Below are 12249 nucleotides of genomic sequence, written 5' to 3' on the forward strand. Positions count from 1 at the left end.
CTGGGCCAAGCCCACGGGGAGCTCTGGAGCTAGGATGGCTTTCTGGAGTTGTCTCGAGTTGGGTGAGGGGCTGAGCGGGTCAACCCCCTACACTGACCAGTCGTTGGATACAGGCTGCCCTGGGAAGGGGCATGCTCTTAGGCGAGACGTCTCTCTCCAGCCAAGGGCAATTCTTGGAGAAGGCTCCGGGGCTAGTAGCACTGCCAGCAGCTGGGAGAGTGAGTCCTTTGTTTCTGAAGGTGGTACATCACAATGCGTTATGGGATTCTGTATGCACTGTTTACCAAACTAGCAAAACCTACTTTAATCGTAAAGCACAGCCAAACATCTAGAGCTACTGGTGGATGGAACACAATTTGTGAAATGTACCTTTATCCCAATGAACTACCGGATGTATACTACTTATTCTGTATGTTGAGTACATCAATTAGGTTTTATATTTGGCTACTCCTATCAGAAGCCGGGTATCAGTGACTTGGTCAATGAAAAGAACTTATTTTACTCACTTAGATAATATGCAGGACAGTGCAAGGGCTTACACAGCAGCTGCTCATGGAACCAGGTGTCTTCTCTTTCCTCTTCTTCCTTTTTCAGCATGGGACTTTGTTCTCATGGCTGCAAGCGGCGCTGCTCTACCCCAAAGGGAAAAGCACAGGGTGCTAGGTAAGCTTCTTCCTCCACAAAATTCTCTAAAGCACCACGTCATGATTTCAACTGACTTTTCATTGGCCAGAACTGAGTCACATGGGCATTCCTAATTTCAAGAGCATCTGGGAAAGTAGTTTTACCTGAGACCATTTAACTGACTCCTCTCAATTAGGAAGAAAGGGTATTGAGAAGGGAATAGCACTGCCTACCACAAATAACAGAATTTAACTCCTGCCTTCCTCATTCCTAACCGGCTGAACAACTCCAAGAACGCATTCCACAGAAAGAATAGATAAAATATATTTATAAAATACAAGTAAGACCACAACATCACAACAGATTGCTACACTTTTCAAATTTATTTTAACTCACACTTTCCACATTCCATCAAGAGCACTATGCTTTCATTACCATAGATTTACAGTTGTATTTCCACCACTAGGGACAGCTGTGCACATGATAGGCATTCACTCTGTGTGTGTGTGTGTGTGTGTGTGTGTGTGTGTGTGTGTGTGTGTGTGTGTATGTCGTGTAAACAAAGGAACATATCTGGCACACAATATAGCACTGTACTGTGTAATGAGGTCATAAAATACATCATGCATCTTGCTGGCATATTATGGGGAGCCCCTGCAGCAGTGGTTGGGGAGTGAGTTTTAGTCTTTGTTTCAGTGTGCTTTATCTTGGTTACTGCCATTGACTGATGGGTAGTTTTCTGATGACTTGACTTCTATAGATTTTAGGAAACTTGGGGCAATAACAATTGAAAAGCTAGCCCCATTATGATTAAACATAAAATTGCAGTGACCCCATCCTTTATGGAAAAATTATTGTTCTGTCTTCTCTCCCATCCAGAAAAGAAGCCTCACTTTCTATAATTATATGATTTATAAATTTCCTACATATGAAACTATAGTATTGATTTTCAGTTTATAGGCACATTATACATAAGAGTATTATGTGACATTTCCCAATGACACTTCCCTAGAACACCTAGTAGTCTTTTCTCCATACCCTATCCCAGGTTTAGGGGGTACATCATTCTTCCCCTGTCCTTGAGGAAGGGAGTTTTTCTGTCACGCTATCTTCTCAAATATTGTCTCAATAGATCACAGCATCACAAAACTAAAAACAGAGGCTACGGTAAATGCCAGAAGGAAGATTTTGCATTTCTAATACACTCCCAGCTGAGGCCAATGCTGACAGTGCCCGAACACACTTTGAGGCACTGGTTTTAAAACTTGACTGTGCATTGGAGTCCAGGGGCAGTTTTTATAAATGCTTATGTTGGTTTTATCCAGAAAGTTGGATTTACTTGTTATGAGGTTTGGCTTGGGCATCGGATTTGGAAAAGCTTCCCCAGGTGATTCTAATGTGCAGCAAAATTTGAGAACCACTGCTATAAACCAATTAGAAGACTTTTTTTCCCCATAAGTCCCTCCAAATACACAATTTGGTAGACTTCTCTCTCTTTGTATGCCCCTCTACCGCTGATACTGACTTCTGGGGCTCTTCTTTTCAAGGAGAGTGCCTAGCTCAGGGCTTGATTCTTGGCATGGATCAATCATGGGTTATTGACCACATCAGCTTATAGAAAAATCAGTGTTCTATTGACATGCTTTGGCAAGAAGGGAGAGGTGATTTACTTTTCATTGAAAACATGGGTCCAACACATTTCTACTTACTGCAGTTCCTTCGCCAGGTTTCTTCTAAGGCAGATCCATATAAAGGGCTTAGAGATCTTGAGAATTGAGAGGAGAGAAGAGAGAAGAAAAGGGAGAGAAGATGACAGCAAACAGGAAGGAGAGAGAGCAAGGGAGGAAACGGAGGGAAAAAGAGGAAGAGGAAGGGGTGGAAGACGAATGGGGAAGAAATGAGAAGAAAATGAGATGGATATAAGAATATTGAAAAAATTGCTAGTAGATATTCACTAACCACCATCTATGAGAGGTGGTTCTATTGAGATCAACAACAATGACTGTTGAGATCAACAAACTTATGGTCTCATCAGGAGACACAAATCAAGTGCTTGAAAAGTTATATAAAACTATGCAATAGGTAAAGAATAATGTGTTACCAGCGATAACACAGGACACATAGATAGATCAACAAATCAGAGTTATGGGCAATAGACAGCACGAAGTCCATTTTTATCTGGGGAAATGGTATCAACCCTGTTGTAATGAATTCCTTATTCTTACTTTGCTTTATCAACTTAACATTAAGCACATAGGAGGCTATTGAAGAAATAACACTTAACCCATTTTGTATCAAGGAGTCGTTCAGGGAATTATTTAAATATTTCTTTTATGGTCATTTCCTCCAGCCTGTACCTTTCAGTATGTGGCTTATGAATATACACTTTGAGGAAAAAAAAAAACAACTTGTAAAAGTTTGCTTCTTGAAGATAGCTTTCAGAGTCCCATCCACACTCCTGACCCCATCATGTACATCTAGAACTTTCTTATTAGGGTTGAGGTCTTGATACTAATAATGGGAATTAAAACCATTCAAAGCGGTGAAGGTTTGGTATCTTGTTATCTTTTTTAAGAAACATTCTTAATTTGATGTGTTGAACTTTGGCAATACAAGTTCCTTTAGTGACATAAAAACAGCCAGACTTTAAAAGATGCTGACAGATGTTGTGATAGTTTTTTGTAGCGGAGCTGAGTTCCCTGCTCTGCTGCATGTAATTAGGCATGCAGATAGAGCTTCACCCGTTTTACTAGCCCGATGGGAGGGAGTGAGGGCCGGGACCCCAAAGCTGGGCTTACTAAAAGGAAACATACTCTTTCTTTAAGATGTAAATGAGTCTTGATTTCTATAAAGAAGAGTTTGTGTTTTCATTTTTTAAATTCTGCACAAAACTAAGTTTGTGGTAAGGAAAGCATCATTTCTATTAATTTCAAGCACATATAATTCATCCATGTCATAAGGAACTTGGACGGTAAAGATGTACCTGTGTGATTTAAGAACCAGCATTTTTTTTTTTTTTTTTTTTTGCGGTGCGCGGGCCTCTCACTGTTGTGGCCTCTCCCGTTGCAGAGCACAGGCTCCGGATGCGCAGGCTCAGCGGCCATGGCTCACAGGCTTAGTCACTCTGCGGCATGTGGGATCCTCCCGGACCAGGGCACGAAACCGTGTCCCCTGCATCGGCAGGCGGACTCTCAACCACTGCGCCACAAGGGACGCCCAGAACCAGCATTTTTAGTGTCCTAGCAACATCATTAAACATATAATGCATTGTCATGTGGTCTGGCTCATCTGAATCCGTTCGACTTCCCTATTTTACCTTTTTAAAAAATTCTTTGTTCTTCTGTGCTTAGTACTGTGGTATCTCAAATGATAGTGTCAATAAACAAATTGCCAGAGTTTTCTAGGTCAAGGCAGCATCTCTTTCTTTCAAACTCTTCACATTTTCTTTGCTGTGTTTAATTGGGAACTCTGTGTCTGGCTCATAAAATCCCTGCAGAATGCCCAGCCCCCTTCAACTTTCAAGTTTAAAAACACAGCCTGTCGAAGAACAAAACTGGGGCCTCTGGGGGACAGAGAGAGCACTCTCTGGGCCTCCGTCCTTTGCAGACCCCATTCTAGGGCTAAGTCCCAAAGGCTGGCTCACGTGTGACTCCCGTGTAACTTCCTCTGCACCAAGCAGGAAACACAGGAATCCACATTTCACATATGCTTGCCATATATTCTCTAGTAGAACCTCAAACACTAGAACAGAGAAGTGAAATGTGAGGAAGCAATCAAAGAGGGCATAGGAAGCCAAGGGGCCACAATCAGAATAGGGCATCTCCTTTGAGGAAAAGACAATGTGAGAAACGCAGAACCACACATGGCACCAGGCTCTGACGACAGGAACTCACAGGACCTGAACAAGGACAGAGCAACGTGGCCAAAATTCATAGACATGTTGCTCTGTAAGTTGGAAGGAACCTACCTCCTAGATGTGTAGGTAAGCCAGCCTCCTCCTTTCCCAGATTTATCAAAGAGGCAGTGTCCCTTGCCTAAGACCAAAGAGTTGCCCAGGAGTAGAGCCAACACCACAACCCTCCCTTCCTGTGTGCTCGTCAATACACTAAGGAGATAGTGTAGTGCAGGACAGATGGATAGTATCGTGAGGATAACGAGAAAACTTGTACCGAAGCCAATTCTGCTATTGCTAGTGGTAGTACCTTGGACACAGGATTTACACTTTCTGAAGTTTCATTTTTCTAATCTATACAACTGACGTAATAATACCTACAAATAAGCATGGCTGGTACCTAAAAGGCACTTTAATATTAGCTCCTTCGTTTATATGTCACTGCATCTCATCAAGCCTAAGTTTGTCAAATGATCCACCTATGCAAGATCGCCTCCTAATTCAGTACCTTGGCCTATTTTGTCCACCAGGATACAGAATGGCCCACGTTTGACTGTAGTAACATTGCTAGTAACTGTTAACAGCGTACACTGCTCCCTCCTACTGATAAGAATACATTCTACTTTCAAACTAAAATTTGACGGGCCTCTTACAGGCCATGGCAACCCTTTGAAAATAAAACTCTTGAAGTTGCAACAGAAATATATTTTTACACAATAGGACAAAACCATCTGGAACTTACTCTTACATGGATTCAAAGAGCTGCATCAACAACACAGCTGTTATGAACTCAGGCTCCACACTGTCTCCTAAAGGAATTAGACAGGCCTCGTCATGTGTTAGAGGCAGAAAAAAGTGACCCAGGAAAGGGGCTAAATCCTTAGCTGTCATTAGTATTTTCTCATGTCAACACTGCGACCTGAGAAGACAGAAGGAACTGACTTACTTTATATACTTGTCTGATCCTTTAGTACTTAGTGAAAACTAGAATGTTTTATTTGACCCCTATGGGAAAGCAGCTCAACTGGGCAGTTTGTTCCTGAAATAAAATATCAGCCGTCAAAATACTCTTAAAGCCCCTTAGAAATTAAAACATCACAGATTTATTAGAAGGTAAGTGCCCCAAGCTTATAGGTGGCTGTTAACATTGTTTTATTTCCTTTATACAAAAAGTAGAAATGACAGAAAAAACACTCGTAACAGAAAACAATAGCACTGACCTGGTCTCATTGAGAAGCTGAGCCCAAACTGCCCATGTTATGGGGAAAGGGAAGTTCAACCAACATCAGCAAACACCCATGCAGTTGATGAAATACAAAATGGTGACAGTGGCTTGGTGAATGTCCTGTGGGGAGGTTGAATCAATCTTAAAAAACATACATTTGCCCAACCATGCTTTTAAACAGCATCTCTTTAAAAACAAGTTATATATACAAATATCACCCCAAAATGTGTCTTATATACTCTAGTGCTATAAATTTAAGGCATCCCGATAGTCTATTCTTCTGCTGGTGAGGCACTGTTCTCATGATTCTATTTCCACAGAGGACAGTCCAGACATTTCCAATGGTGTCCAAAGGGCAGCAATGAGAGATAATAAAAAAGTGATTTATAAGAAGAATTCCTTTGACTCTAGCTCAGCGACGTGCTTTATGCTGTAGGATTTCTTCATTTTTCTATTGATGTCATTATGCCTAAGTGGAAGAAAAACCATAGGCCAAAATTAGATAAAACTATGGTCAAGTTACAATACAACGCCACTAAACAGCTCACCAAAAATGGAAATTATCCTCACACAAACCATACTGAAGAATACTTCATTCCAGTAGGCAAATTATTCTCTTTTCATATAAACCACTCTGTAAACAATAAAGAGTAATAACATACTTATTAATAAGTATGTTATTACTTAATGACATACTTTGTGGACACCTGTAAATTTGGCCCTGGAAGTAATTTCTCAATTATGCTGATTGGAATCCAGGCAAAATTCTACAGTCAAGTGAATTTTATCAGAGTCAAACAAAATAGGAAGCATAGTACTGCTGGTTGAGTGGAAACAAGAGATTTTTATATTTTATTCACTGGACTCACTGGTGACACCTTTTATTCTCCAGTAAGCTTGAGTGTTAGTCATTTAAAGGAAATGCTTTTTCTTTGGGTGTGTGATTACTGAGTAGTAGCATATTGGATGACCACAAGTAGGTAAATCTATGGGAAAAAGAAGAACCTAGGGAAAAATATTGCTGTTTTCCCTTCAATACTTGATACCTCATAAGCCTATGGACAGAAGTACCAGCTCAAGCTTGGGAACAGTTTTAGTTTTGCTTTTTAAGTGAATTTCCCTCTGTGTAGAAGCATTCATTTTCATGAGATATTAGTCCCATTCTGAGTATAAAATCTTCCAGAGAGGAGTTATCTTCTGAGTTTGAGCAAGCCTACATATTACTAAATTCCTTCTTGTTGCTATACCAGACAAAAACAAACTATTTCTGGGAATGGTACTCGCTCACATGAAGACACATTTGGATGGAGAACCCCAAGTGGCTTGGGGTTTTTATGGCCTCAAAATCATACTTGCTTACAAAGACCATGTAGTTTATTAATTCTTATTTTTATTTATTCATCTGAATAGAACTTCAGAGAGTTATTCATGGGCAAGGAAGGGAAGAGGGTGGAAGAAAAACCTGGCTGGTTAAAAAATGTTTTGGGAACTTCCAATTAAACACAATGGATTAAAAACATAGATTTATCATCTCTTTCTTACAAAACAACACTGAAATGAAAGTAAAGAAATAAAAAAGCATCAACCTAAATGAATAAAGGGAAATGAGAGAGGAGATGATAACACACGAAATGCCAATAATATCTCAGAAATAGGAGGATGGATCGATATGTGGAACTGACTTAGCAGAGCAGGCAGGAAAAGCAGAAATCTAAGTCTATAGTCAGGGAAGCCAGGAAACTGATGTGCACTGTATGACTCAGGAACTAGAAGTACCATGAATTTCTGAAAGTGACAGTGGGTGCTGTGTGAGTGCTGAAAATGGGAAGATTATTTGAAACTTTTTGGAAGTAGCAGTTCATACCCCAGGTTACCTTCCTGACCTGGTGCAGCCAGGTGACTGTCCCTTTCCCAATGTGAAGAAAGACTGGAGGTTACAGTTTGCAAGGCATGGACCAGAGAGGCTCTGAGTTCAGCTAAAGGGGCTGGAAACCATGGGATTAAGTGAGAGTCCCTATAGAACACAATTATTAACACATCTCCTGCTAGTTTGACCTACAGATTCCTGGCAATCAGGTTAATAGGCCCTAGAAGGAGACTGGAGTTTCCTTATCTTGAGAAATCAACTGCCAAAAGAAAAGTCCTACAAATACTGACAATTAGTGAGTTTCCCAACAAAAGAGCCTAGTACTTAACCAGTCTGTGTGAAGAAACATCTACCAGTCAACAAGCCTCACCCATAAAGCCAGAGCTTCTAATTGAGCTTTAGTGTCTTGTTTCTAAATATGAATGGGTCAGGGATCACCAGACTTTTGAGGGAAGTGCTACTATGACAGACAAAAACCAAAATGAACAGAGAAACAGAATTCAAAGTGAATAGAGGTAATATAGGAAGGTGATGAGAACTTCAAAAAATTGTAACAAGAAGAAAAGAAGAACCAGGGAAAATGTTTGCAATTCATATCACAAAGGGTCAGTTTTTATAATGTGTAATATATAAAGAGCTGCTACAAATCAACAAGAGACCAGACTCTCAATAAAAATGTAGAAAGGATTAAAAATAGTACATTCAGGGCTTCCCTGGTGGCGCAGTGGTTGAGAATCTGCCTGCCAATGCAGGAGACACGGGTTCGAGCCCTGGTCTGGGAAGATCCCACATGCCGCGAAGCAACTAGAGCCTGTGTGCCACAACTACTGAGCCTGCGCGTCTGGAGCCGCGATAGTGAGAGGCCCATGCACCGCGATGAAGAGTGGCCCCTGCTCGCCACAACTAGAGAAAGCCCTCGCACAGAAACGAAGACACAACACAGCCAAAAATAAATAAATTAATTCATTAATTAAAAAAAAATTAGTACATTCATACAATGAAATAATATGTAGCTATGTAAAAGAATAAAGAAGCTCTCTCTATACTAATACATAAAGACCTCCAGTGTGTTAGGTGGAAAAAAGCAAAAAGACAGACTGTGTGTACAGTATGCCACCTTTATTGTAAAAAGGAAGAAAAGATAAAAATATACACTTGTATTTGATTGTAAAATTTAAATAAATTCTGCATATATAATGCCATGAAAAACAAACAAAGAGAAAACCAACAAAGTCCTATTAGAAATTAACACTAATAGCCGAAATAAAAAATTAGAAAGGTTGGAAGGTAAAGTTCAGTAAATATTCTAGAAAGAACTTTTAGAGAAAGCCAAAGTATGGATAAGTACAGAAGAATGGTTAGAAAATAGTTAGAAAAGTAGAAAAAAATAGTTAGAAAAGGATTAGTCCAATGTGTTGAACATTAGAATAATAGTATTTCCAGAAAAGTGAACAGAGAAATTGGAGGGGATAAAATTTTCAAAGATATTGTACCAAACACTTCCCAGAATTGAAGTGTGTACGTTTCCAGATTTAAAAAGTGGGCTGAGTGCCCACACGCCAGGAATGAGAATGGAATCATGGCAAAATATCATGAAATCAAAACAGTGGGGATAAAGAGAAAATCGTAAAAGCTTTCAAGGGATTAGCAATTACAGAGGAATTGAGCTTCTTGACAGACACATTGAGGAAAATGAAATAATGTGTTCAAGATTCTAAGGGAAAACAGTTTCCTACCCAGAATTCTATACCCAGCCAAATATTCCTAATCCATATGAGGGCAAACCAAAGATATTTCAGTCAGGCAAGGCCTCAAAAATTTTAGCACCCCCTTCACCTCCATAGGATGGGAAGATATACTTACCAAAGTAAGAGAATAAACCAAAAAAAGAGGAAACGATAGATTCAGGAAATAGGGCTCTACACAGGAGAGAAGCAGAAGGAATTCCCAGAATGATGTATGTGGGAAACTGCAGATGACAGCTGTGTGGCGCTGCCAGATAGCCGCAGTACAGACTTGGGTAAGAGGAAAGACGGTGTCTCTGTGAACAGACTGAAACACGAGAGGTACCTGATTTGTCTGAATGCACCAAAAGAAGGGTTCTGTCTCCAGCAGAGTGTTTGGAAATAAACTGTAAACTTAAAAATCAAATTATCTCCAAGGAAAACATAAAGTTACATGAATAAGGTAATGTAACAATAGTATGCTGCATGGATCCACTGTGATTAATATTTAGATAGTCATAATAATAATAAACACCGAATACTAATTTATAACCCCCCAAAGTGATACAACTATATTGATGGTGGGGAGACGAAGCAGGTGTGTGTTTTTTTGTGTGTGTATGTGTGTGTGTGTTGGAGTGGGGGGCAGTGTTGGTTGCCAAAATAGAGCTGGATAAATTTGGTTCATTGTTGAGAACATGGATTTTGGAACCAGACTGACTGAGTTGAAACCCTGGCTACATAATTTATTACCACTGTTACTGTGTAACTTTGGGCAAGATATATAATCTCTCTGTGCCTTGGTTTCCAATCTGAAAAATTTGGATAATAATAGTATCTACCATATTGTGTCATTCATTGTGAAGATTAAAACAGTCAATATGCATGAAGAACCTGGAATATTCTTTGGTACATGGTAAGTGCTTTATAAGTGGTAGCTATAATTTTTATCTTCTATAGTAGGATGCCAATAGACAGTAGAGATAATATCTAAAATTTAAAGTCTGTATGAGCATGTTATTTAGAAATACAGGGAATTGCCTGGTGGCACAGTGGTTAAGAATCTGCCTGCCAACGCAGGGGACACGGGTTTGAGCCCTGGCCCGGGAAGATCCCACGTGCCGCGGAGCAACTAAGCCCACACGCCACAACTACTGAGCCTGTGCTCTAGAGCCTGTGAGCCACAACTACTGAGCCCTCGTGCCACAACTACTGAAGCCCACGTGCCTAGAGCCCACGCTCCACAACAAGAGAAGCCACCTCAATGAGAAGCGCGTGCACCGTGATGAAGCGTAGCCCCCGCTCGTTGCAACTAGAGAAAGCCCACGTGCAGCAACAAACACCCATCACAGCCAAAAATTAAAAAAAAAGAAAAAAAAAGAAAAAAAGAGAAATGACAGAATACTAGAGAAAACACCTAAAGACAAGCAAGCAGTTGACTCAGGGGAGTAGGAATAGAGAACAGAGTAGTAGGTTGGGCACAGGGACAGCCAGTTTTTGTTATAAGACTACATTACTATCATATGTACCTATAGCACTTTGACAAAAAATTAAACTAAAAATAAATAAAACTTAAAAAATCTTAGGTTGTAGTCTGAGAATATCATCATCATTTAGACATGGATGGAGTATTTCTACTTTAATATAAGGGGTGCTGTGCTCAAAAACACTAAAAACACTTTCTTCAGGACAAACCCCAGCATGATTAGAGTTGAGTCAATACCAAGTAAAATGCTAATTTGAGGCATTTATCTGAATAATATCAGGATGATTCAAGTCTCCCTGAACCCTTCAATTACTTAGTCCTGAATTACCAGTATTCAAAAAAAAAAAGAAAGAAAAAAGGCAAAAGTGTTTGGGTAATTCTGGCATGAATTATTCAGATAATTTGCTGCTCCTTGATTTCATTTTTGGATATGAAATCACATTCTCTGTGACCAAAATTGGAAAGAAGGCTTACATTTAAATAACAGTTTTTCAAGTAATCTAACTTGCTGACTCATCTAGGCATGGATTCCATATTTCTACAGCCCAGCGTGACCAGATGGCAAGTTATTTTAGAGACTCTGCCTAAAATGGCCCACGGGTAGGCACTACATTTTCCAATGATAGACAAAACATGTAGACTTACTTAGCAACTTTTGTGATCTCCTTCAGAGCTTCACTGAGAGCATATCTATAAATCCCATCTACTAAAAAAAAATGAGATTCTGGTTCAAAGAATAAAAACATATACTTGAAATACCCAATATGAAATCCACCGTAGGAGGGTAGACTTGTAATCAAAAGGCCTAGATTTCTACAGAGCATACCATCCTTTCTGTGGGATGGCTTGGTCCTTTTTAGTTTTCTTTTCCTTCTTTTTCCTCCTTTTCCTCTCTCTAGCTCTCCCTCTCTCTCCAAACATTCTGAAATCCTTACCATGTGCCAGGCACCAAGCTAAGACATTGGGGTAGAGACTTGGATATGATGGTGCCACCAAGGGTCACCGGTGTCAGGAAGTTATACCTTTCATCGAGTTGACCATGTTTTAACTGTATCCTCTCTTAGTTTTCTCTTGATTATGATCTTGCTGAATGAAGGGACATGCCTTATTTTGGCACAGCAAAATGCATGGCTTATTGCTAAGGACATCACTGAAACAAGGGCACTGGCAATCCAGGGATCTGACATCCAGGAGAGTCATATAGCTGCACTGTTCTCAGCATGGGAAGGAAAATCCCAACTGGCTGTGGTTGGAGCAGAGATTCTCAGTGAAGGTACCGGAAGGCGTTTGAGTAAAGTCTCTACCTGATACTTTTAAACCTCAATGACTTGCTGCTTCTTTAAAAGTCCAGCCTTAAGAAAGTTTATAGACAGGCCCAGCTCTTTTAATGTGCAGACACTCTAGTGGTGGCAGACATGTGGTGCAAATATG

General features: G+C 40.1%; 1 protein-coding gene across 3 annotated transcripts in view; it reads right to left on the minus strand.

The window, feature by feature from the left end:
* Positions 1 to 5624: 5624 nt before the first annotated feature.
* SNCAIP (synuclein alpha interacting protein) overlaps positions 5625 to 12249 on the minus strand; it is a 156678-nt gene continuing 150053 nt past the window's right edge. For 2 of the 3 annotated variants that reach the window (XM_007449036.1, XM_007449035.1), the window contains one exon: positions 5652 to 6210. In XM_007449036.1, coding sequence (XP_007449098.1) covers positions 6126 to 6210 — 85 coding nt within the window. In that variant the 3' untranslated portion in view covers positions 5652 to 6125. Of the gene's footprint in view, positions 6211 to 12249 lie in introns of all 3 variants that reach the window. The other variant, XM_007449034.1, reaches the window with a different exon arrangement.

This window comes from Lipotes vexillifer, unplaced genomic scaffold (genome assembly GCF_000442215.2).
Source record: "Lipotes vexillifer unplaced genomic scaffold, Lipotes_vexillifer_v1.1 scaffold1124, whole genome shotgun sequence".
Taxonomy (NCBI): domain Eukaryota; kingdom Metazoa; phylum Chordata; class Mammalia; order Artiodactyla; family Lipotidae; genus Lipotes; species Lipotes vexillifer.